Raw genomic sequence first — 26,967 nt, 5'->3', positions numbered from 1 at the left:
AAAGATTTCATTTTTCCTTTTTCTCCCAAAGCCCCCCGAGTACATAGTTGTCTATTCCAGTTACAGGTCCTCCTAGTTGTGGCACGTGGGATGCCGCCTCAGGGTGGCCTGATGAGCGGTGCCACGTCCGCGCCCAGGATCCGAACCGGGGAAACCCTGGGCCACCCAAGCAGACCGCGCCAACTTAACCACTCGGCCACGGGCAGCCCCCTAGCCCGGCTTTTATCTACCTTAGGATCTTGTCTCCGCGCAACTTCTGCCTAGAAGGCCCTTCCTGCCCCTTTTTAGTTAACTCTTTAAGTATTCAACTGCCAGCTCCCAGTCCTCCCTGATCCCCCAACTGGGTTAGGGACCTTTATGGAGTCTCTCCCAATGCTCCAAGCATCCAGGCGAAACCACCATTAGGTGCGAACGGTTGCTCCTTTCCAGCGCTCTCAAAGATCTCTGGCGGGGCGGCGTTTGCACCGGGGATGTAAAGGTGGGCGGAGCCTCGGGAGACAACAGTAATTCCCTCCTCTTTTCGTCCAGAGTGGCGCGCATCATCTCTACGGAACCCGCGAGTCTCGGGTTGCGGTTCCGGTCGGAATTACCCGGCTGCGCACGCAGACATGGCTGCGCTGGTAGTGAGAGGTGTTCGGGACGTGCTGAAGCGTGCAGACTTCGCGACCGTCCCGCGGAGACATCGACATAAGAAGAAATGGGTAAGGTCCAGCCGGGCCCAGGAGGGAACAGTGATAGCGCCTCTTGCCGCCACCTCTCGGGAAACCTCTCCAGGCCTTCCGCTGCCAGCCGGCTCAGTTAGGTTCGCTACTCCTCTGGAACGTCTTCGGCCTCTTGTCCCGCCCCTTGGGAGCGTCACTAGGCTCCTTCCTCTCACATCTGTTACGTCATCGCCTCTGTCCGCCCTTTTGTTTCGTCGCGCGTCTTCGGCTCTCGCTCCTGTTTCGTCCGCAGCCTCCTGGCTCCGCCCCTCTAAGTTACGTCATCACCTTCGCCCTCATTCTTTCAGTTATGTCACCGCCTCTTGCTCCCTGGCTCGCGGTTACCTTCTCCTGGGCCGCCACTGCCCCTTCCCCTTCCCTTCCCCCCCTCCCCCGCCCCCCTTCTTTCCTACCCCGCCCCCATCCCCACCTCACCCACTATGACCTCTTCTCCTCCTTTCCTCCGAGAACTTCGAGCCCGGCCGCCCTCACTCTTCGAAAAATGTCGGAGCGACTTCCCCTTCCTTCCTGGGTCTCCGCCGCCCTCCAGGAAAGGAGTCAACTCCCTCACCCTCGAGCTGCCTTTGGTGCCCAGGAAAGGTTACAGTGACCACCCTGCCCTTACTCCCGGCCTCTCCCCAAACCCTGGCAAAAGGTGCAGCGACTCCTCTCACCCCTTGGGCTTTCCCCCGTGCTCCAGACAGCCTTTCTCTGGCCCCGCCTGTTGCCCGGGAATTTCTTCCGTAACCGGCACGCCCCCCTCCCTACCCCGACCGATTCCCTCCCCACCCCCACCACCCCCGTCCCCACCCCCACAGCCGCCCCTGCGTCCGGGGAGATGTTCTTTTGAACCCTCTTCTCCGCTCCTCGGAAGGCCCTGCTGCCCTGAGCCTATCCTCCCGGGCTCGTCCCCTCTGAGCCCTTGTTTTGACCGGTTCAGCCTTCTGCAGTCACCCCCTCTTTGTCCCCGGAGTCCTTGTTGCGGCTGGATCAGTTCCCCGAGAACACCGTGTCCCTGTCCCCGAAGCCCGTACATTGACCAGCAGACGTACATCTGTTACTGTGGTGGATACCCTTTAGCCCTGGTAACCAGCTCGGTGACCTCCCCTCCTCTAACTCATCGGCCCCCAGGAACCAGCCCAGTGACCTCTCCTCCCCTCACTTGTGTGCCTTTGGAAACTGGCCCCATGATTTCACCACCTGTCACTCATCAGCACCCAGCAAACAGCCTGGGGACCTCCCCTCCGCTCGCTCATATAACTTTGGAAACTCGTCCCGTGATTTCACCTCTTTTCGTTCGTGAGCCCCCCAGAGCTGGTACCGTGATTTCCCCTTCCATCACTCTTGGATCCCAGGGAACTTGCCCCATGATTTCACCTCCTCTTACTCATAGGCCATTGGGAACTGGCCTCGTGATTTCACCTCCTCTTGCTCACCGGCCCATGGAAACTAGAGCTATAATTTCCCCACCCCTTTCTCACAGGGTTTTGGAAACTGGGATCATGATTTCCCCTCCACTCTCTCCCTGGTCCTCAGGGAGAAGTTATAGTGACCCTCCTCTTTCCCAAGCATCTTCCCCACCAACGGGCAGCTTTTACCATGGCCACCTTAAGCCTCCAGACTCTTGTGAACCGAAACCACAGCTTGACTCGCCCTGTGGGAAAAATTATTGTGGCGCCCCACTTTCTTCTCAGGCAGGCACATCTGGCTGTCCCAGCTCACCTCCAGAGGGCTCTCATCACTGTTCCCATCTTCCCCCAGAGACCCACATACCTGCCCCTGGGAGCCCTTGTGGTGCCATCCGCCTGCCTCCTGGGAGTACTGGTTCTCCTTGCTCACCCCAGTCCCAGGCTTCCAGGAAGCCTTGCTTTGGGTCCACGTTCTCCTGGGAGACTGCTGGGAGCCCTTACCTCTTCGTAACCCCAGTCGCCATGATTTCTGGTCCTCCCTGTCCCCAGGAACCACCTCTTCCCCTGTCCTCCCCCTGTCCTTGTTCTGCCTTCTCTTTTCCTTCACCCCTGGGCAACCAGTTGATATCTCCACCTCAGTCACCCCCCAGCAGAAGCTATAATGAACCTCCTCTCCCTACCCCAGCTTGCCCCCAAGTGAAGTCCCCGAAATCTTCAGAGTTAAGGCAGCCACGTGCTCCCCACAGAAGTCGCTCCCTGGTCACCCCTCTCCAGCAAACTCCTCCTGATGAGCCCACGCCCCCTAAGGCCAGCACCTCTCCTCCACCTCCCTCCTGCTCGTCTGATCTCTCAGGTGCTTCTTGTATAGTGACATCCGTGACAACTTGCTCAAATTCCTGCCCTAAAGAACTTCCCCAAGGGACTGCCGTACCTACTGTGGTCCCTACAATCCTCAAAACTGTTATCCCCACTTCTCTTCCCCCCCGCCTTGCTTGTGATCCTGTCCCACCCAATAGTTGTGCTCAGAGCAGCCCCCGTGGACCTCTCCTAAGGTCCCCCTGCAGTACCCATGTATATTCTGTGATTCCTCCCACCCCCAATCCCTGCCCACTCTCTGATTCCCTCAGTCAATCCACAGGCCCCCCTCAGTGTCATAGGCAGCCCATGGTGCCCCACTGTGGCCCTCCCAGGGGCCCACCACAACCCCGTCGCCAGAGTGTGGCACCTCCTTGTTCTACCCACATCTATTCTTGTATCCCTTTGAGAACACCCTTTGACCTCCAAAGTTTACCCATTGCCCCCCGAGCCCGGGGCCGCCCTGATGCTATGCCCTGTGGCCTCCATGTCTACTCTGTGGCTTCTCGAGGCTCTTGCAAAGAATCTCCCCAGATTCCCTACAGCTGTCCTTTGCCTTCATCCAAGAGTTCCAGCTGTAGTTCAACTATTATTATTAATGAATGCCAGAGTAGTGACAGCCAGAGAAAGAATACCCACGAAAGCAGAAGTCGGAGCCCAGGTGAGAGTCCCCACCGCTGTAGCAGAAGTGAGAGTCAAAGCAAGAGTTTCCATCCTAGTAGAAGTCACAACCGGAGCAAGAGTCCCTCTGAAAACGAAAATTGGAGCCAGAGTGACTCTACCCACCAAAGTAGAAATCAGGATCAGAATGAGAGTTTTCCACCTAGAGGAAATCGGGGCCACAGTAGCAAAAGTCGGAGCCGAAGCAACAGTCCTCACCATGTCAGAAGTCGGGGCCAGAGCAAGAGAGCCCGTCATAAAGGAAGTCGGAGTCGAAGTGGGAGTCACAGCGGTCACAGACATCATGGTCGGAGCAAGAGCCCCCGCCATAGCAAGAAATGATGATCAGAGCGAGAGAGTTCTGACCAAACCAAAAATCCAGGCCAGAGCAAAATTCGGACAGTAACAAGGTTGCCAGCCACAGCAGGTGTTCCAGCTGTGGCAACTAGGGCCAGCTTGTGGACTTCTCAGCTGAAGTCTTAATTTTCCTTTTAATCTACTTTTATGCTCTTCAAACCTGACTCATGTCCCTCACTGCTACCCCCCATAGCAGTCGTCCTAGAAGTCCCCATTTTGGTTCACACCTCAAGGTTTCTGTGTGCTCTCCTTATCCCACCTTCCTGGGGTCTGGGAACTCTCCCAAAATGACCCTTAATCCTGTGATTCTGAGCATTATGGTGTCAGTCACTGCATGATTGTAGGTAAGTTACCCTCATCTCTCCATCAAATATGGAAGGTTGAAATTTTTTGTGTCCCACTGAGCTATCTGTTGTGATGCTCACATAAGCTAGGAGATGTGAAAGTGCTTTGAGAAATGGAAGGACTGTTCAGAGAGAAAGCGTCTTTTGTTTTTAAGCCTGAAGCTTCCCCCAGAGCCTCTGTACTTTCTTCCAACCTGCTGTAGACTCCCCTCAAGAATCCTCTCCTGAGCTCCCATTCTTTTAAGTTCCTCTTACTCCAAGGCCTCAAGGAGTGTCCCCTTTCTTGGTGACCCCCACATGCTACTGTGAGAGGTACAGCTTCCTTTCTCTCACAAACCTGAGATAGAAAGGGCAGCTCTCCGCTATTCTTTCCCGCACTTCTCTTCTCAGGCAGGATGCAAAGGCAGGAGTGAGCACTAGCTGGATCCACATTTGCCCCAGGGTTCTGAGGTATTGGTGGGGTCAGGAAGTAGGGGGTAGAGGCAAGACTGGAAGATCAATAATTCTGTTCTTTCCCTTTTAGGCTGCCACAGAGCCCAAATTTCCTGCCACTCGACTGGCTCTGCAGAATTTTGACATGACCTACAGTGTGCAGTTTGAAGATCTTTGGCCATCAATCCGGGTCAGTCTCCTCTCAGAGCAGAAGTATGGTGCATTGGTCAATAACTTTGCTGCCTGGGATCATGTGAGTGCTGAGCTGGAGCAACTGAGTGCCCGGGATTTTGTGAATGAAGCCATCTCCCACAGGGAACGGGAGCCTGAGAGTGGCCAGACTGCAGTTCCATCCCCAGCCTCCTTGGCCTGCAGTCCCAACCTTCGATGCTTCACTTTCCCCAGAGGGGATGTCAGCCGTTTCCCTCCTGCCAGGTAGGGTGTGAAGCCATGGTTGGGGCTGTCCTGAGCATCTGCTGGAAGTAGACGGGAAGTGACCCAGCCCCTGCCCTCTTTAATAAGGATCATAGTATTGCTAATATTTACTGAGTACTTATACATGCTAGGCATTTTTCTAAGTGCTGTATATATGTTATGTCCTTTTGTTCTGTCAACAACCCTCTGAGGTAGGTAATATTGTTCCTCTTTTACATTTGAGGAAACTGAGGTGCAGAGAAATTAAGGTAGTTATGTTGCCGAACCAGAAGTGGGTTCACTCACCGGTCGCACAGCAAGCCAATCTCTGACACCAGGTGTAGTGGAAGAAAGTAGGAATTTTATTGCAAAGCGCTGAGCAAGGAGAACAGGCAGCTAACGCTGTAGTTCAAAACTCCCCAAAAAGCTATAAACAAGGGTTTTTATTTGGTGTTTTAGGTAGGGGAGGGGGAGCATGTGGCCTTGGGAGCTAAAGTTTTAAGAATCCTCTGCACAGGTGCGAATGCCTTTCATGTTTCTTCATGGGTTGCATGTGCAAATTTGGGGGGGGTTCTATGTGTTGCATGTGATGGACTTTTAGTGTGTGACATCTAAAATTTACAGTCCGTCATTTTAGCTTTTCTCAGTGCACCTGTGCGATGTTTAGTTGCAGGGGAGCTGCAGCAAGCTGCTCTCTTATCATTGGTCTTCCTGTTGTTCTGTAAAACAAGCTCAGAAACTTTGGTTATTTTGTCTCCCACATCAACTTTGTGGGTACAGGCATGGTTTCACCCTAAATCAGGGAAAGTTATACTCCTTTGTTCTCAGTTTCACTTACTTTAGGTCCCTTAGATAGTAAGTGGTCCAGTTAATGTTTAGACCCAGGCGGTCTAACTCCAGAACCTGTGCTTTGAACCTGTTGTGCTCCACTGCCTCGCATAGAAAACAACCACCTCTTCCTTGAGCACTTACTGCACCCTCTCCAGTTAAAATGTGTGTGATTTACAACTGCTTTCTCAGTTTGCTCTTGTAGCCACCCATCAAAGTGAGTAGGTTTGGTACCAAAGAAGTGGGACTTGCCTAGGAAATGGGGCTTCCCCGGGGGCACAGAGTTAGTAACAGATGAGGTGTGCGGAGAGGGAAGGAGAACTTCTGGTCTTCTGATCCATTCCTCGAATGTACATGAAGTTGAATGAAAAAAAAGACTCCTTAAGGCCAGCCAGTGGCCTAGTGGTTAAATACAGCGCTTCAGTGGCCCGGGCCCGGTTCCCAGGTGCAGACCTAGACCACTCATCTGTCAGTGGCCATGCTGTGATGACGGCCCACATACAAAAAGAGGAAGATTAGCAGCGGATATTAGCTCAGATGAATCTTCCTCAAAAAAAAAAAAGGAGACTCTGTAATCAAATGCTAAATTGTGCTTTAGAAATTGAGAAAAGGAGAGCTCATTGTTAATGTGGGAATTGATTTTTGCAGGATTAGTTCATTCATTCAACAAGTATTTATTGTCTACCAAATGCCAGGCATTCTCAAGTGCCTGGGTTATGGGTGTGCAAACCCTCTTTTTTTATTTTTTGAGGAAGATTAGCCCTGAGCTAACTGCTGCCAATCCTCCTCTTTTTGCTGAGGAAGACTGGCCCTGAGCTAACATCCATGCCCATCTTCCTCTACTTTATATGTGGGACGCCTGCCTCAGCATGGCGTGCCAAGCAGTGCCATGTCTGCACTTGGGATCCAAACTGGCCAACCCCAGGCTGCTGAAGCAGAACGTGCGCACTTAACCGCTGTACCACCAGGCTGGCCCCATGTACAAACCCTCTTGGAGCTTCCAGTCTAGTGAGGAAGACAACTATTAAAAAACTATTTGTGATTGTGATTAACTGCTACAAAGGAAAAGTACAAGATGCTGTGAAGTCTTAAAGAGAAATGTGCCGCATCATGTTTCAGTCAATGATGGACTGCATATACATTGGTGATCCCAAAGACTGGTGCCGTATAGACTAGGTGTGTCGTAGGCTACACTATCTAAATTTGTGTAAGTACACTCTATGATGTTCACACAATGACGAAATCGCCTAATGACGCATTTCTCAGAATATATCCCGTCGTTAAGCGACACATGACTATTAGGAGACCTAACCCGGTCTTTTCTGAGGAAGTGAAATGTAAGCTAAGACCTGAAAACTGAGTATGAATTAAAGCTGATGGCAGGGGATTGGGATGGGGGTGAGAGGCTAAATATGAGGCTACAGAAGCAGGCAGGAGCCAGATTATGAAGGTCTTATAGGCTATAGGGGATTTTGGACTTTTTCTCTAAAAGAAAGAGGGAGCCATGAAAAGTTCTAACCCGGGGAATGACATGACCAGATTTGGATTTTTTAAATATCATTGTAGGGGCCGGCTAGGTGACATAGTGGTTGAGTTTGCACTCTCCACTTCAGCAGCCTGGGGTTCACGGATTTGGATCCAGGGTGTGGACCTACAGACCACTCATTAAGCCATGCTGGGGCAGTATCCCACATACAAAATAGAGGAAGAGTGGCACAGATGTTGGCTCAGCAACAATCTTCTTCAAGCAAAAAGAGGAAGATTGGCAACAGATGTTAGCTCAGGGCCAATCTTCCTCACCAAAATAATAAAATAAAAGAATAAATAAAACAAATATCATGCTAGCTGCTGTGTGGAAAACAGATTGGAGAGGGGCAAGGCTAGAAATGGGGATGTAAAGTAGGAGGCTTTGCAATAATCCTAGCTACTAGCTTGAGGAAAGGCTGTATGCTTAAGAGAAGTAAGAGACAAGGCTGGAAAAGTGTATGGGGGGCTATGTGTGGGAGTGCCAGGAGCTTGCAGTTTGGGGAAAAGGAATTTTTCTGGTGGCCCAGGGTTGCTTATAAATGGCTGGAATTGCCAGGGCTGGGTGGCTTCAGACCATGTGCCTTTTACTACCTATTGCTCTAAGTTGCCAAGATCTGTTCTAGGGAACCACTGAAAAGAGTTTCTGAGCAGGGGAAAGGCAATAACGCACAGTAGTTATAAGCATGGGCTTTGGAGTCAGGAAAATCTAGATTGGGATCCTGCTTGCTTCACTTATTAGACTTGGCATTGGGTAACTGAGACTTGGTGTCCTTCTCTGGAAAATAATGATAGTAATAGCTGACACTATAGCTCACTATGTGCCAGCTACTGTTCTAAGCATTTGACTTCTGTTAATTCCTTTCTCACGGTAGTTGTATCTAGTGGGTACTCATTACACGTGAAGAAACTGAGGCACAGAGAAGTTGAGTAATTTGTTGAAGGTCACACAACTAAAGAGCAACTGGGCTGGATTTTGAGATCCATGCAGTCTGGCTCTGGAATCCGGGTTCTCCTGCCTCGTAGGGTTGTGGTCAGGATTACACGAAATGATGCATATTAAACACCTACTATAGTACCACAATATAGCACTCATAAATAAATCTCTTGCTATTGATGTTATTTTCATCAAAGTTATGCTTCAGGGGAGCTGGCCCGGTGGCGCAGTGGTTAAATGCATAAGTTCTGCTTTGGCTACCTGGGGTTTGCCAGTTTGGATCCCAGGTGCAGATATGGCACCGCCTGTGCTGTGGTAGGCATCCCACATATAAAGTAGAGGAAGATGGACACAGCTCTGGGCCAGTCTTCCTCAGCAAAAAGAGGAGGATTGGCAACAGGTGTTAGCTCAGGGCTAATCTTCCTCAAAAAGAAAAAAAAGTTATGCTTCAGGAAGATCATTTTAGTTGTGGGGGGTGGGTAGAGGAGAGAGATTGGGCAAGATTGGAGGTCAGTTTGGAAGCACTGGCTTTATGCAGAACCTTGGGGTAAGAACCATGTGGTTTCCTACGTTGCCTGAGGGGCTTGGCTCCTACTCAGGGAGGATGCCCTGAGAGTAGCAGGGAAAGCAACCCCTGTATGTTTGGGTTTTTCCTTCTTGTCTTGATGGACTCCTTATAAATCAAGGAATCTTAACCTTTCAGGGTTAAGATTCAGGGTATTCAGGGAGTCCAGGAACCTCTTGGAATTGTCTGAAAACTTGTTGTACTCTTTTTTTTTTTGGAAAGAGGGACTGTAGCTTTCAGCAGATTCTCAAAACTGTCTGTGAACTGAAAAAATATTAAGGAGTGATGCTTCCAAAAGGAAGGAACTTGATGAGAATGGATTTTGTGGGCCAGTGGTGATGTGATAGCAATTCTCAGATTTCTCAGTTTTCTTCTCGTTCTCCTTTGTGAGACATGAAGCACACAATTTGGCAGACAATCCAAGTGTAATTGGACTTTGAAAATATCCTATCACAGCCTGAGCCCATTTGTGAATCCTGGAGGTGTCACAACCTTACTATTGGGGATTGTAGCTCTTGTAGCTGACCCTCAGTGGTTTCTGTCTCCTTGAGTCTGTCCCCAGTGGCTTCCTGCTGAGTTGTGTCTCAGCCTGGGGAATGGCTCTACTACCAGTTGCCCTTTGTCAACTGGCCTGGGAGTGAGGAGTCCATCTGTGACCATTAGGTTGTTGTCTGTTGTTCCTCTCTCTCTACCCACACCATTGCTGCCTCTCTTCATGCCTCATTGGCTCTCACTTGGACTCTTGTAACAGCCTTCTCACTGGTGTCTCTATTTCTAATTTGTTCTTTGTAGCCTACCTAGCTTTCTAAAACTCTATCTAGCTGATCAGGTCATTTTCCTTAAAAAATTTTGGTAACTGCCTATAGGTTATAGTCCAGACTCCTTAGCATAGGGTTTAAGACCTTTTACAACCTGGCCTCTATCTGCTTTCCAACCTCAATCTCATACACCTTGTATTTCTACCACACCAGATTTCTCATTGTTTTCTGAAAGAAGCTGTGAGTTTGCATGCTTCTGTGCCTTTGCTTGTTCTCTTTTCTTCTGCTTGGAATGCTGCTCTTCCCTTTTTTTTAAACCTAATGAAGGCCTATTCCTTCATCAGGCCTAACTCAGATAACTCTGACAGGCACAGTTGATGGCACTTTTCTCTGAACCCACAAAGCTCTTTGATCTCAATATGTAACCCAATAAAACTGAGTTCTTACTATAGGCCAGGCACTGTTTCAGGTGTCAGGGATATTAGAGTGAACAAAGCAGACAAAATCCCTGCCCTTGTTCTAATAGGGAGAGAGAGAGGGGAAAAAATACACACACACCTGTACATGTAAAGTGATTAAGAAGTGTTCTAAAGGAAAATAATGCAAGATAGAGAGAAGGTGATGGGAGTTGGGTGCTGCTAGTTTTAGGTAGAGTAGTCAGGAAATGCCAGTGCCTCTCTGATGAGGGAACTTTTGAGGAGAGACTGGAAAGAAGTGAGGAAGCAAATGAGGGATATTTGGGGGAAGAGCTCTGCAAGCAGAAGGTACAGCAAATGCAAAAACCTGAGAAGGAGCATGCATGACTTTATTACGGAATAGCAAGATGGCTAGCTTGGCCGAATTAGAGTGAATTGATCTATGTTTTAAAAGGATTGCTCTGGCTGCTGTGTAGATGAATGAGTGAGTGAGTAAATAAGTGAGTGTGGGTTTAAGAAGTGAGTTTTTGCTGAGTAGAACTCAGTAGCCCCTGAGGGCGTGAACTTGGTGCCTTGACTTCCAGTGGGTCTCTTGACTTGGAATTTGACTGTAAGGTGGTCTCCTCTCTTCTAGGCTTGGCAGCCTGGGTGTCATGGACTACTACCTGATGGACGCTGCCTCCTTGCTGCCTGTCCTGGCCCTTGGCCTGCAGCCTGGTGACACGGTGCTTGACCTGTGTGCAGCCCCTGGGGGAAAGACACTAGCATTGCTTCAGACTGGCTGTTGTCGTAAGTCAGAGGGCTGATGTCTTGGGCAGGGAGGGCTCCCCACCTCACCCAGCCGGGGGCACCATGAATATGGTGGGCTCTTTGGTCCAAGATCAGAAGGGATAGTGCTTGCTTGCTAAGCTGGTATATTTTTTCTGTTTGCGATTATTTCCTCCCTTTCTCTGTCAGTTGGCCAGCAAAGATTGCTGAGCAGAGCAGGGTCTCAGAAGGCAGATTAAAGCAGGGCCCTGATCAATCTACCGCAGACACTTTCACTCCTCTGCATCTGTTTACTTAGTCTCTGAGATTAATTTCCATTTCCTTAGCCTGCCAGCTAAAGCGATGAGATCTGGCTGCAGCCACCCTTTATAGCTTGTAGATCTTTCTTCCTCCCGCTTTATGTGCTTCAGCCACATCCTGCTACTCTCTGGTGCCTGAATAAGCTTCCACCTTTGCTCATGTTATGCTTTCTCTCTAGAATACCCCCACCCCATCCCAGTGGGCCTATCTACATCCTTTTAGTTTTCAAGCCTTAGCTCAAGTGTGCCACCTCCTGGAAGTCTTCCCTCATGACCTCTGCTGGCCAGTTGAGAAGTGATGCCTCTGTCCCCTGTGCTCCTACACGATGGGCATCACCCTTGCAACTGTTAGCACATTAGCCTTGCACCCAAACTTTATTGGGTGTGCATCTTCTCCCTCTTCAAGACTATGAATTCCTTGGGGACAGGCCCAAGTCTTCCTCATCTCAGTAGCCTAGTCCAGCCAGGGCCTGTGCACTGTAAGTGTTTACTCCAGCATCTACTGGCCAACATCCTGCCTTATACTAGGCAGTGTTTTTTCCTTGGGGACCTGAGAAATAGCCACAAGGGGTCTGTGATTTTCACACTCACCCTGGAGCTCAGCCAGGCTTCTCTTGCCATATGCCCTGGCCTTTTTGTTGGACCTGGACTCTTCTTTTCCAGTTCTCATCAGCCAACTTGCACAGTTTGAGTTAGCTTCCACCCTCATGGTAGGCCCCATGAGTGATTCAGAGAGGTACCACATTTGATCTTAGCCGTCTGGAAATCCACAGATACTTTGGTATGGCTTAATGAGTCCAATGCAAGAGAGCCCAGCCTGTGTGCTGGGCTGTGCTAATCCGATTGAGTGGTGTGGGAATCTGTCAGAAGGGGGATGAATGAGGTAGAGTTACTAGGAAGAGGAGGAACTTGAAATAAGAGTCGGGAGAAGGGCCAAGGAGAAGTAATTGAGAGTTGCTCTTCTAAGGTGTGCTGAATTACCAGCACCTCACCCTCATCCCAGCAACTCACCCAAGTGACTCCTTGATCCCATGGAGATGGGAGCACAGAATTTCAGTGCAAGAAGGGAAATTAGAGATTACCTAGTTCAGCCCTCATGTTTTATGGAGGGGGAAATTGAACTCTGGAGAGATTAAATAACTTAAAGTTTTTACACGAGTTGGAGGTGGAGCCAGAACTGGAACCCAGCTTTTCTGTTCTCAGTTCATATCCTTCTGCAAATTCTTGTTGAGCAGAAAACCCAATTTTTAGTTTTTTTTTTTAAAGATTTTATTTTTTCCGTTTTGTCCCCAAAACCCCCCGGTACATAGTTGTGTATTTTCAGTTGTGGGTCTTTCTAGTTGTGGCACGTGAGACGCTGCCTCAGCGTAGCTTGATGAGCGGTGCCACGTCTGTGCCCAGGATCCGAACTGACGAAACCCTGGGGTGCGGAAGTGGAGTGCGCAAACCTAACCACTCAGCCATGGGGCCGGCCGCTCACTTTTTAGTTCTTTGAGTGCCCTCAAGAGTTGGGACTGGGGCTGGCCCCATGGCTGAGTGGTTAAAGTTCTGCATGCTCTGCTTCAGCAGCCTGGGTTCTCAGGTTTAGATCCCGGGTGTGGACCTACTCCACTCATCAACCATGCTGTGGAGGCATCCCACATACTAAAGTAGAGGAAGATTAGCACAGATGTTAGCTCAGGGCAAGTCTTCCTCACACACAAAAAAAGGGGGAGGGGGGCGCCTGGCTAGTGGTGTAGTGGTTAGGTTTGCATGCTCTGCTTCGGCTGCTTGGGGTTTGCAGGTTTGTCTTCTTCTTTTTTTTTTTTTTTTGAGGAAGATTAGTCCTGAGCTAACATCTGCCACCAATCCTTCTCTTTTTGCTGAGGAAGACTGGCCCTGAGCTAACGTGTGCCCATCTTCCTCCACTTTATATGTGGGACACCTGCCACAGCGTGGCATAATGAGCAGTGTGTAGGTCCACATCCGGGATCTGAACTGGCAAATCCTGGGCTGCCGAAACAGAAGGTGTGAACTTAACCACTGTGCCACCAAGCTGGCCATGGTTTGGCTCCCAGGCACGGACCTAGCGCTGCTCATCAAGCCATGCTGTGGCGGCATCCCACATAAAGTAGAGGAAGATTGGCACAGGCGTTAGCTCAGAGACAATCTTCCTTAAGCAAAAAAGGGAATATTGGCAACAGGTATTAGCTCAGGGCCAATCTTCCTCACACACACAGAAAAAAAGAATTGGGACCATATTTCTTTGTGGGAACACTAAGCTAGTTCATAGTAGTGACCACTCCCGTTAGATAAGATATGCACTTTCTAGCTCTTCACCACAGTTTCCACCTCTCCCTTTCACTCCTTGGCTCTGAGGCCAGGTATCAAGTGCTATTTAGCATCAAGATTGCAGTAATATTTTTTCTTATAGTAGAGCCAAGAGCAAAGTGAGATATTTCTTGAACTCGTGTCTATCACAAAAGGGAAGATGAAAGACAGATGGTGAATCAGGATCGTTAGGATTAGGTTTGGTTATATATGATAGAAAACTCAACTAACTGGCTTAAAGAAGAAAAGTTTATTTCTCTCTTACATGAGAGAAGCTGGGATATAGGCAGTCCAGGGCTGGTATGGAGGCTCCACAATCATCAGGGACTTGGGTTCCTTTTTTCTTTTGGCAACCTATTTTATTGCTGGCTTCTGTCCTCAGGATTCATGGTCCAGGGTGACTGCTGGAACTCTAGTTATCACACTCAAATTCAAGGCAGGAAGAGAAGATGGGGCAAAAGAGGCACATCTAATTGTGTCAGCTTCTTTTAAACATCTTCCCAGAAGCGTCACACAATAATTCTGCCCATAACACTTGGACCAACACTTAGTCATATAGTCATACTTAGTTGTAAAAGGAGGCTAAGAAATGTAGACTTTTGGGGCACATTGCTCTCTCCTCCCCAAATAAAATTAGAGCTCCATTACTAAAGAATAAGGGGAGAATAAATTTTGGGTAAATAATGTGTAGTGTCTGCCAAAGATGAAGAGAGATACATATTTCAAGAAAAGTGCAAGAGAGTGTATTTCTTTAGAAAAAATATTCTTACCTGGTCTACTTTATTTATTTACAAAAACTTTTTGACCTGTGTAGGTGTTTGCTGTTGCAGCCCCTGCTCCAGAGTGTCTAGTACAGTGCCATGCACATAATAAAGGTTTCTCCTCCACCTGCCCCTCCCCTGCCCCAGGGTCTGCATTGATTGGCTCTGCCTGAGAAGTGGTCTGACAGTCCATCAGCGCCATTGCTAATGGGATGTTTCACTGGGCCATGGCACCTGAAGTTTCTTTATTCCCACAGGCATAAAATATCCATACTAACCAAAGCCATCCATAGATTCCATGCAATCCTTATCAAGATTCCAATGGCATTTTTTACAGAAGTAGAATAAATAATCCTAAAATTTATATTCCCACAGGCAATCTTGCTGCCAATGATCTCTCCACTTCCCGAACAGGCAGACTACAGAAGGTCCTTCACAGCTATGTACCTCAAGATATCAGGGAGAGGAATCGAGTTCGAGTTACCTCATGGGATGGCAGGAAGTGGGGAGAACTGGAGGGGGACACCTATGACCGGGTAAGTGATTCCTGACCTGGGACATCCAGCCAGCCAAATCTGGCCTCCCCATCCTGGCTCCAGGCCCTGAGCCAGTAGGATCCAACCCTACATAATTGAGTATGTAGGGCTGTTTCTGGACCTGGGCAGCTCTCCATGGGTGATTGGGAGAAAACAGTCATCTGCGGAATTATCAGTTCAGCTTAGATGACTGGCTACTGTCTTCATTAGAGACAGCAGCAAAAAGAGTTTGAACCTGATCGAGTGGAAAAAAGTTAACTTATTTTATTTCTTGACTCACTTGGTTGCTCAGAAACCCTCATTAAAATAAGTATGAATAAGCCCATTTTATTTATTTTTTAATATTAATTCAGCACATGCTGCACAATTCAGAAGGCACAAAAGGGTATCGAGTGAAAAGTACATTTCCCTCTTACTCCTGTCTCACAGCCGTCTACTTCCTCTCCCTCAAATGACCAGTGTTTGTGTTCTTCAGTAACCTTTAAAATACATCCTTTGTGTATATACAAATATAAATATGTGTGTTTTTTATAAAAATGGGAATAGTAGTATATTATATTGACTATTCTGAACTTTGTGTTTTTTCAGTTAATAACATAACATGAGGGTCAATCATTTTTATGTTTTTTTTTTTTTAAGATTTTATTTTTTTCCTTTTTCTCCCCAAAGCCCCCAGGTACATAGTTGTATATTCTTTGTTGTGGGTCTTCTAGTTGTGGCATGTGGGACGCTGCCTCAGCGTGGTTTGATGAGCAGTGCCATGTCCGCGCCCAGGATTCGAACCAACGAAACACTGGGCCGCCTGCAGCGGAGCACGCGAACTTAACCACTCGGCCACGGGGCCAGCCCCTTTTTTATGTTTTTGAAGTATAATTGCTGGGAACAGTTTATATGCATTTAAGATTTTGGCTGAGGTCACTAAATCTCTTTCTGTGGAGGTTAAATCAGTTTCACTTCTACTGGCAACGAATAAGAGTAATGTTTCCTCACATCCTGCCATCATTGGTGTCGTCAAACTGGTTTTTGCCAAACTGGTAGCATCTAATTTGTATTCTCTTATTGTGAATGATGTTGAAAGTCATTTCATATTTTCAGGTAATCTGTATTTTCTTTTAATTGGCATATTCTAAAAATATTTATTTAAAACATATACTTCTTTTTTTTTAAATTTTTTTCCTTTTTCTCCCCAAAGCCCCCCAGTACATAGTTGTATATTCTTCGTTGTGGGTCGTTCTAGTTGTGGCATGTGGGATGCTGCCTCAGTGTGGTTTGATGAGCAGTGCCATGTCCGCGCCCAGGATTCGAACCAACGAAACACTGGGCCACATGCAGTGGAGCGTGGGAACTTCACCACTCGGCCACGGGGCCAGCCCCTAAAAAAGATACTTCTAAAAAATATGTAACTATTGTCTCTGTGTTGTCATCTAGCTCGTTTATCTAATGTGTCCAGTTCTCACCACCCTGCCTCAACCAGTCTGAGAAATTGAAAGACCAAGGCTTATAGAATCTTAGGTAGGCTTAGGAGATGTGCCTCCTGCCTGTGTGAGAATCCTCTATTCGGCTTTTTTTACTTGGAGTCAGCAGAACAGAGTGGAGAGAGCATGACCTCTGCTGTCAGCCTAACCTGTTTCTCTGTCACAGGGCTGCCACTTACTGACCTTGGAAAAGCTGCTTGATCTCTCTGAACTTCAACTTCTTCATTTGTAAAACAGGGAGTATTACTATGTAGGATTATTATGAGGATTCAATGGGAATGTCCCGGGAAAGTGCTTAGCACATCACCTGGCCATGAAGATTAGGCAGGTAGTAGCCATCATTGTCACTCAGCCTGTTCTTGCACACTTCCATTGACAGGGGCTCACTGAGGTTCTGTGGTTGGACAGGTTTGATGTTAGGAAGTTCTTCCTCTTATTGAATTAAAATCTGTAGATGGGGGCTGGCCCCGTGGCCAAGTGGTTAAGTTCGCGTGCTCCACTTCGGCGGCCCAGGGTTTCACCAGTTCAGATCCTGGGCGCGGACATGGCACAGCTCATCAGGCCATGCTGAGGCAGCATGCTCCATGCCACAACAAGAAGGACCCACAACTAAAACATACAGCTATGTACCAGGGGTCTTTGGGGAGAAGAAGAGAAAAAAAGAAAAAAAAATCTGTAGATTGTATGGTCTATGGTTGAGTACAAGGATTTTGGAGTCAGACTGCTTGGATTGGAGTCCTGACTTCATCACTTACCAGCTAGAGAAGTTTGGGTAAGCTAACCTTTCAGTTAAGCTTCAGCTTCTTCATCTGTAAAATGAGGATTGCAGTGCCTATCCCATAGGTGAAGATTAAATAAGAATGCGTTTAGCACAGTTGCTGGCATATAGAAAGCGTTTAATAATATTATCATCATCACAATCCTTATTATTTCCATTCACTGATCCTAGCTATGCCTTCTGGAACAATATAGAATGAGCTGCCTCCCGTTTCACTTGAAAGTGCTTCAGACATTTGAAAACAGTTTTAATGTCCTGAATATGTCATGATTAATTTATTTGTTGAACAAATAGTTATGTACAACATACTATGTGTTAGGCAAGTGTTAAGCACTTTAGATGCAAAGAAGAATGCTATTTCAGGGCTCCACACACTCTTGATAACTCCTTCCCTCCGCCAACTCTTCCTGGCCATCAGCTGGAGTGAGGACAGGACTCCAGAGCTCTGTGTGTTCCTGGCAAGACACCTACTCCCCTTCCCGCTCACAGCTTTCTTTCTGGGTGCATTGTGGTTATAACTTTGCCTATCCCTTTATATTTAGCCTTGTTGAATCACCTCCTTTCGGATGTGTCTCTTATATACTGCATAGAGTTTGGTTTCACTTTGTGAACCAATCTGTAAATTTTATTCTTTTAAAACAATTGATGCCACTGATACATATGGTGTCAGCTCTGTCAAATTATTTTACTGTGTTTATTTTACTCTGATCTCTCTTCTTTGCTTCTTTGGTTTTCTTTCCACTTCTATTGTTATTTAGGTAGGTTTATATTTTAATTTTACATTAGGTAATTTCAATATCAAAACTGTTTGAGGGTTTAATTCTACTGGTTGTAGTTTCTGCTAACTCTTGCTCAAGGAAGCTTATTTCTTTCTAAATTTTGTGGTTATTTTGGTTACCTGTCATAATTTTCTGACAACTTTTCTATTGGAGTATAACACAAAAGGGATCAAATTGTAAGTATACTTCTTAAGGAATTATAGTGAAATACACTTATGTTATCATCACCTTTTCAAAGAAATGTATTACCAGTGTCCCAGAAATTCTCTTATGCCCGTTTCTACCCTCCTAGAGGTGATCACTATTTGACTTTGGAAACCATAGATGTTTTGAGCTCTATCTAAATGTGATCATACAGTCTGTGCTCTTGTCTGACTTTTTTTGTTCAACATTACGTTTGTGAGATTCATCCATGCTGCTGCCTGTAGCTGTGGTTTGTTCACTGTTGTGGCTGTGTTACATCCCATGGTGCGCATATATGACAATATTCTATTTGTCCCTTCTTTTGTAATAGACGATGGGGTTGTTTCCAGTTTGGGGCTATTACAAGGAACATTGCTGTGAACATTCTTGAAAATGTTTTCTTGGTTCACTGCTGTACCCATTTCTGCTGAATTGCTGGGTAATGGAGTATGTATATGTTTGGCTTTAGTCAATACTGTCAAACAGTTTTCTAAGTGATTGTGCCAGTTTACGTTCCTCCCTACACAATATGAGAATTCCAGTTGTTCCACAACCTCATCAACATGTACTGTTTTTTCCCCATTTAACCTGTGTAATGGTGTGTAATGGTGGTTTTAATTTTCATTTCACTGGTAACTAATGAATTTGGACACCTTTTCTTGCATTTATTGGCCATTCTTTTTGAAGTGAGAATTCAAGTATTTTGCCCATTTTTTCTGTTGTCTGTTTTTTTCTTATTGATGTATAAGAGTTCTTTATGTATTCTGAATATGAGTCCTTTATTGAATCTATGTATTGTGAGAATGTCTTCTTCCACTCTGTGACTTATCTTTTCACCCTCCTAATGGTAAACAGAAGTTCTTAATTTTAATGCGGTCTAATTTATCATTATGGTTAGTGCTTTGGGGTCTTATTTAAGATACCTTTGCCTACCTAAGGTAATGAAGATATTCTTCTGTTATCTTCTAGAGACATTTTTATTTTATTTTTCCCACCTAGATTTTCAATCCATTTGAAACTGATTTTTACATAGAGCGAACAAAGTAAGGATGCCAAAAATGGTATCTGATTGGCACAGTATCAATCATTGACAAGATTATTCATTTCCCACTGCTCTGCCATATCACTTTTGTCATAAATCAAATATCCATATATGTGTGAGTCTGTTTCTGGACTCTGTTCTGTTTATTGGCCCATTTGTCTTTATTTTCAAGAAACTATACTGTTTTAATTGCTATAGCTTTATAATAAGTTTTGATGTCTGGTATAGTAAATCCTCCAACTTTGTTTATCTTCAGATTTCTCTTGGCTATTCCTGGTCCTTTGCATTTTCATAAATTTTAGAATCAGTTTGTTAATTTGCACAACAGAATCATCAGGGCTTTGTCCAGGGGTTACACTGAATCTGAAGAACAAATTTGAAAGATAATTTCGCTGGACATAGAATTCTATGTTGGCAATTGTTTTCTTTCAGCATTTTGAAGATTTTATTTCATTTCTTTTACTATTCATTGTTTCTTTTGAAAAGTCAGCTATAAATCTTATTAAAATTCTTCTAAAGGTGTGTCTGGCTGCACACCCAGTTGTGCAAGCAGTGTGGGATAGGTTGTGGAGAGACTGAAGAAAAGATCCAGAGATGGCATATGAGACATAAAGGTTTATTGGGTCTTACTTATGGGGAATGTCCAGGAGCTGCTGGCTGGATGGAGTTGTGCACCTACACCTGCTACTGTGAACAGAGAGGGGTTTGCTTATCTGAGCAGGGGAACAAAGGCTACATACTTGCCAAGAGGGGCTGTCCTCACATGACAGCATTCCAAGGCCGGGTAGCTCTCATGGAAGGGCTCGGTGTTCCTCCAAGAGGTGGTGTTCTTTGCGAAGTCCCTAGATTGTTACAATACCAAGATGGTTTGCGGCATGCCCAGAACGGGGCCAGAAGGACACATGGTTATGATAGGGCACGTAGGCTAGTGCCCTTACAAGGGGATATATATATTTCCTGCTTTGGGTTTATAGTGCTTCTTGAATCTGTGGCTTGATTTTCTCATCAGTTTTAGAAAATTTTCACCTGTTATCTCTTTATGTATTTTCTCTGCCTCGGTTTTTCTCACTTATGATTTTGGGACCCTAATTAGATGTATGTTAGGCTTTTTCACTGTGTCCCATATATATTTTATATTCTTTTATATTCTTCTCTCCTTTTTTCCTCTTATAATTCAATCTGAATATTTATTTTGACCTGATTCACCAGTCCTTTCTTCAGCTGTGTCTAATATGCTATTAAACATGTCTTTTGAGTTGTTATTTTTTTTTTTTTTTTGAGGAAGATTGGCCCTGGGCTAACATCCACCACCAATCCTCCTCTTTTTTGCTGAGGAAGATTGGCCCTGAAGTAAATTTGTGCTCTTCTTCCTCTATTTTATGTGTGGAACACCTGCCACAGCGTGGCTTGATAAGCAGTGCATAGGTCCATGCCTGGGATCTGAGCTGGCGAACCCCGGGCCACCGAAGCGGAACGTGTAACCTTAACCACTATGCCATTGGTCTTTTTTAAAATTGAGATATAATTGACATATAACATTGTATAGTTTTAGGTGTTCATCATTAAACATAATGATTTGATACATGTATACATTGTGAAATGATTATCACGATAAGTCTAACATCCATCACCACACACACTTACAGATTTCTTGGATGACAACTTTTGAGATTTATTCTCTTAGCAACTTTCAACTGTATGATACAATATTGTTAACTGTACCACCATGCTGTACATTACATCCCAGGATTTATTTATTTTATAACTGGAAGTTTGTACCTTTTGACCACCTTCACCCGTTTCACCCACTTCAACCCCCCACCCCTAGCAACCGCCAGTTTGTTCTCTGTATCTATGAGTTCATTATTTTTTTTTTTTTGATTCCACATATAGGTAAGATCATACAGTATTTGTCTTTCTCTGTCTTATTTCATTTAGCATAATGCCCTTAAGGTCCATCCATGTCACAAATGGCAGGATTTCCTTCTTTTTAATGACTGAATAATATTCCAGTATGTATGTATGTGTGAGTGTGTGTGCACACATGTGCACGTGCCACATTTCTTCATCCATTCATCTGTTGATGGACACTTAGGTTGCTTCCATGTCTTGACTGTTGTAAATAATGCTGCAATGAACAAGAGGGTGCAGATATCTTTTCAAGTTAGTCTTTTCATTTTCTTTGGATAAATTCTCAGATGTGGAATTGCTGGATCATATGGGAGTTCTATTTTTAAATTTTTTTGGAATCGCCATACTGTTTTTCATGATGGTGGCACCAATTTACATTTCTACCACATCTATTGGGTTCTTAATTTTAGTTATTATGTTTTCCATTTTTAGAATTTCCATCTGATTCTTTTTATAAAAAATTCCAGTTCTGTTGAAATTGGAAACTATAAAATTTTCTGTTGGGGCCAGCCCCACGGCCAAGTGGTTAAGTTCGTGCACTCTGCTTCGGCAGCCTGGGGTTTCACCGGTTCAGATCCTGGGCACCGACATGGCACCGCTCATCAAGCCATGCTAAGGTGGTGTCCCACATAGCACAACCAGAAGAACCTACAACTAGAATATCCAGCTATGTACTGGGGGGCTTTGGGGAGAAGAAGAAGAAGAAAAAAAGAAGATTGGCAATAGATGTTAGCTCAGATGCCAATCTTAAAAAAAAGGAAAAAAATTTTGTGTCTTTTCATCTAACTTTTTTTTTTGCTGAGGAAGATTTGCCCTGAGCTAACATCTGTTGCCAATCTTCCCCTTTTTTCGCTTGAGTAAGATTAGCCCTGAGCTAACATCTGTGCCATTCTTCCTGTATTTTGTATATGGGTTGTTGCCACACATGGCTGATTAGTAGTGTAGGTCCACACCCAGGATCTGAACCCATGAACCTGGGTCACTGAAGCAGAGCATGCCAAACTTAACCACTACTCTCCATGGGGCTAGCCCATCATCTAACTTCTTGAACATGTTAATCATGATCGTTTCAAAAACTATGATAATTTGAATATCTGGATCTCATGAGTCAGCTTCTGTCATCTGTTTTTTTCTCTTGGTTTTTGGTTATTTGATTTTGTCTTCTGGTGTTTGTAGTATTTTTTGCTTGAATGCCAGGCATTTTGTGTGAAAATTGTAGGGATAATCTGAGGCTCTAGATGGTGACATCTTTCTCTAGAAAGGATTTGATTTTCCATCAGGCTGACAGTTAATATCAGAGCAGATCGTCTTAATTCAGTCAGAAATTAGTCTGATTCCAAGCTGGAGTTTGTGAGGGCTGTTCTCTTTGCAGTTTACCTCTACACCTAGGGTATTAAATTTCAGGGCTGCAACTCAAGGCATGATGTGTTTGTTTACCAGGACCCTCTGCTCTTTGGTGTGGACTCTGGACTCCAGTTTTTGTTCCCTCAGCCCCATAGGATTGCTGAAAGTTCTCTTGGTTTGCAACAAGCTATTCTGTCTTTACTAGAAGTGGAAAAATCTGATTTTGTTTATTGTCAGCTTAGAATCCTTGCCTGGTTAATTATAAGAGCCCTGTTTTGAGGGCTAATCTGCATTCCTCCAGAAAGAAACCTGCTTTTGCCAGTTGTTTGGGGGATCTGTCAACCCAGGACAATTAATTACCCTCTAGGGGGTTTTCTGGGTCATGCAGGCATTATGAGTTTGAACCGTCTACTTGACTGGTTACACATTCTCAGGGAGACTTCCTTCTTTTTCTCTTTTTGCCCAGAGTTAAAGCCAAAGCAGACAAGTTCTCTTTTTGTCTTCTATTGTGGGCTGAGGCTTTTTTTCCTACTTCACTCTTTGATTGAAAATGAAGCCCTTTGAGGATTTTGGCTTTGCTATGGATTTCCATTCCAGTCTCTACCTCAGGTGGGCCCAGTGCCCTGTTGTCTGTCCACCAAGGCTTTGGGTTATCAGGGGTTGGTAAAAGATAGAAGCCATCAACTCAGCTCCAGCATGCCTCCCTAGATTTGTGCTCTTAGTTTTTCTTTGGCTTCTGAGGATTTCTCTAATTTTCTGTGAGCTGTGCATTTAAAAGTATTTTTGAAAAATATTTTATCCAGCCTTTTTAGGTATTTTGTACTCCAAGGGTTTTCAGGATATCTAATTTACTACATTGCTGGAGATAGAGGTGTTAATTTCTTCTGGGATGTGGTTTCTAAACATCCCACAGGCCCTTCTCTGGGCATCCCTATTTAGTTACTGTCTCTTTTTCCTGTGAAGGCCAGCCCCATCATAGCTCTTGAGATGTGACCTGATCAGAATACAAGGTAATCATTATTTCTCTTACTCTGCATGCACTGTGTCAATTCATGCAGCCTAGGAATATATCAGAAAATTGAACATTGGGTCATTATTAATTTACTCTTGAGTTTTTGCTTAACTAAAAATTCACAGATCTTTTCCATAAATGATTTTACTTTTTAAAAACATAACTATAGGATTTTATTTTTAATTTTTGTTTTTGTCTCTAGTGCCTAGCACCCAGTAGGCTCTTAGTAAATGAATGAATGATTTTACATTTCTCACCTTAAAGCTTTTCCATATTGGATATGACATCGTTTCAACATAAGATAATTTTGAATCCTGATCCTCTTATTCAGTATATTGGCTACCCTCTGAGCATTGTATCATCTGTAAATTGGATGTTTTCATTCAAATAGCTAATGACAGAACCAAGGACAGAACCTTGAAGCACTAAAGACTTCTTCCTAGGCTGATATCAATTATTTAATTATAGTTATATGTGTGTTGATGGCTTTTTGACCAGCCCTGAGTATATCTAAATATACGATTTTCCCACTTATTATTCCACAGTTGTCTACCAGGTTAAAATGAGAAGCTTCGTCCGGTACTCTGCAATGGGAAGATGGACAGAGGGAGCACTCCACAAAACTTCCCAAGCCAGGGGCCTAAAACAGCCCTGGCCTAAGGAAGAGGAGCCTGTAAGGAGCTCTGATATTTTACCCTTTAACACTCTGGGCAGGTGCTGGTGGATGTGCCCTGTACCGTGGACCGCCACTCCCTTCATGAGGAGGAGAACAACATCTTTCAGCGATCGAGGAAGAAGGAGCGGCAGATGTTGCCTATGCTGCAGATGCAGCTTCTCGCGTGAGTGATAGATTTACAAAAACTCAGGATTTTAGACCAGAGTGTTCCGGGTGTCTGGTCGCCTGGGGGACTGGAAGCTCTTACCAAGACCATCAGCTATAGAAGGGTTTTCTGGCTGGGGATCTGCCTGGAGGAGACAGACATCATGGGTTGGTCTTCTCTGGAACATAAAAACCCTATGCGGTAGGACATACATAGCAGGTGAGCTGCACAGATTCACTTATGCTATCCTACCCCCATGCTAGTCCAAGTACCACTGAGTAGTACAAGTTTGAAAAATAGTTATTGAGGTCAAGGCTCTGTAGGGCTGGGGTAAGGACTCAGTCCATAGCCAGCATCAGGGTTTGGTCCATAACCAGAGTCAGAGCTCAGGAGATCATTTCAAGAATACTTCCTGGAGAGAGCCCATGGAGTAAGGTTGGGTTGTTCTCTGCTTTGAGAATGACTTTTCAGGCACTGTCATTGTGGAAGGGACTTCAGAGGCTGTCTAACGCAACTACCCATCCCACAGTAGACTTCTCCATGCTTCCAGCTGCTTCTGTTGCCCTCCTACTGCTGGGAAGCTCACTAGTCACTGCTTCTCTCTCATTCTGGTTTCAGGGCTGGACTCCTTGCCACCAAACCAGGAGGCCACGTTGTCTATTCTACCTGCTCACTCTCACACTTACAGAACGAGTATGTGGTACAAGGCACCGTTGAGTTCCTGGCCAATCAGTACAGCATCCACGTTCAGGTGGAAGACCTGACTCACTTCCGAAAGCTTTTCATGGACACATTCTTTTTCTTCCCCTCCTGCCAGGTTGGAGAGCTGGTAATCCCAAACCTCATGGCCAATTTTGGGCCTATGTACTTTTGCAAAATGTGTAGGCTGACGTAGCCTTACCCCATTCCTGAAGCCCTGGTGTAGGAAGACAAAGAGTGTACCCCCATGGAAGCACCAGAATCTCAGACCAGAGGCAAAGATGCGCTCTGGGTCCTGTCTTCATCCTGTTCAAGTCTTTCTATAGACAGTTTTCAGCAGTCGAAAGTAGGAGTTTTTCAGTCCTGCTGTCCAATTGTGGAGCATCAGCAGGTTTCTAACTTATTACACCTCATCCCAACACCCCATCACCAAGCCTGTGCTAAAGTTTCCTGCCCCATTGGGGGCTTAGGAGGAGGAGCCAGTGAGCTGGCCTACACTTTAAGCTGTAAACTTGGGAAGAAGCATTTAGCCAATAAAATTGTTGAAGCTCCATAGAGCTGGGGCTGAAGTTGAGGGCCTCATGTCAGTCAAAGTGCTGTTAGTTCTGTTTGTACCAGCTACTGCTACTGAGCACCAGTTCCTAGGTGCCCAAAGCCCCGGACCTCAGCCTGGTTACAGGCCTCTGGTTACAGAGCCCTTCTTACACTTGAGGCAAGTTCTGCGTGGTCAGTCTTGAGCCCAGTGGGCCCAAACAAGCCTACCTAGTTTCTCCATATGGCTCATGATCTAATTTAAGGAATGAGTAACTAAAAATGTTAAGCCAATGCGTAATAATCTCCTTACTTACATCAAGAGAGCTCTCCTGAGCTGGATAATTCCACCATTCCTCCTGCTCTCTACAGCACTGCTGCCTAAATGTGGCTGGGGAAGCTGCTCTGCCCCAGGGCTGCGATGTTCTCTTGTGTGTTCCTTCCATTGTTCATTCCTCCAGCAGGTATACCTTGAGCTCCTATCTCACAGGTAGCCAGAGAGCTGCTGGAGTTGTAGCAGTTGGGATCGTGGGAGATAATAAGACCTCATCCTTTGGAATGGCAGCTCTCCTCCTTTGGCTCTCTGAGCACTTAGGAATCTCCTGATGTCTTGTTATATTCTACTTTTTGTTTTGTTTTGTTTTTTCTCATTCCTGGTGTGTAACTGAGCTCTGGCTCCAGTTCTTCGGCCCATCCCTAATCCCTCAGGGCTCTTCCCGCAGCGTCACAAGGCCTTACCTCACACCGTGTTTGGGGCGACATTACATCATTTACTGACTGTATGCTAGTTGTGTTGTTTTTGTGACTTTAGCATGAAGAAGGCAATACTTTAATGGCAGGGATATTAAAAATTGCTTATGGTCACTTGCAGATATTGCTTTTTTTTTTATTAAAATTTTTTTTCTGGGGACGGCCCCAGGGCCAAGTGGTTAAGTTCGTGCACTTTGCTTCAGTGGCGTGGGGTTTCATCAGTTCGGATCCTGGGTGTGGACATGGCACCGCTCATCAGGCCATGCTGAGGCAGCGTCCCACATAGCACAACCAGAAGGATTTACAACTAGAATATACAACTATGTACTGGGGGGCTTTGGGGAGAAGAAGCATGAAAAAAAAAAAAAGAGAGAAGATTGACAACAGATGTTACCTCAGGTGCCAATCTTTAAAAAAAAAAAATTTTTTTTTTCTTGGGGCAGCCTGGTGGCATAGTGGTTAAGTTCATGTGCTCCACTTCAGCTGTCCACGGTTCGCAGGTTTGGATCCTGGATGTGGACTTACACACCGCTCATCAAGCCATGCTGTGGCAGCGTCCCACATACAAAGTAGAGGAAGATTGGCATAGGTGTTAGCTCAGGGACAATCTTCCTCACAAAAAAAAAAAAAAAAAAATCTGAAAAACTGGTTCTTGTGCATAAAAGGGTTCTTCCCTCTTTCCTTATCCCTCCTCTTCCTCATCCCTCCTCTTCCTCTTTCTGTCACTCCCTTTGTTCCTTATGCCTTTCCTGCTAATCCTTGTTTGCA

The 26,967-nt window shown here is 45.6% G+C and overlaps 1 protein-coding gene across 4 annotated transcripts; it reads left to right on the top strand.

Moving 5' to 3' along the window:
* The first annotated feature begins 502 nt into the window (after positions 1-502).
* On the top strand, positions 503-26,319 carry NSUN4 (NOP2/Sun RNA methyltransferase 4). Of its 4 annotated transcripts, none has more exons than XM_001495067.6 (6): positions 503-701; positions 4,850-5,193; positions 10,835-10,989; positions 14,714-14,874; positions 24,113-24,237; positions 24,838-26,319. In XM_001495067.6, the coding sequence occupies exons 1-6, from the start codon at positions 609-611 to the stop codon at positions 25,112-25,114; spliced, it is 1,155 nt and encodes a 384-aa protein (XP_001495117.1). In that variant the 5' UTR covers positions 503-608; the 3' UTR covers positions 25,115-26,319. The 4 variants fall into 4 exon arrangements, with proteins under 4 accessions (XP_001495117.1, XP_023486401.1, XP_070116130.1 ...); XM_023630633.2 differs by lacking the exon at positions 503-701 and adding an exon at positions 1,000-1,356; XM_070260029.1 differs by lacking the exon at positions 503-701 and adding an exon at positions 2,620-3,626.
* The last annotated feature ends 648 nt before the right edge of the window (positions 26,320-26,967 follow it).

The sequence above is a fragment of the Equus caballus genome, chromosome 2 (genome assembly GCF_041296265.1).
Source record: "Equus caballus isolate H_3958 breed thoroughbred chromosome 2, TB-T2T, whole genome shotgun sequence".
Classification (NCBI taxonomy): domain Eukaryota; kingdom Metazoa; phylum Chordata; class Mammalia; order Perissodactyla; family Equidae; genus Equus; species Equus caballus.
Note: the sequence above shows the minus strand (reverse complement) of the source record. Positions and strands in the feature narration are given on the sequence as shown.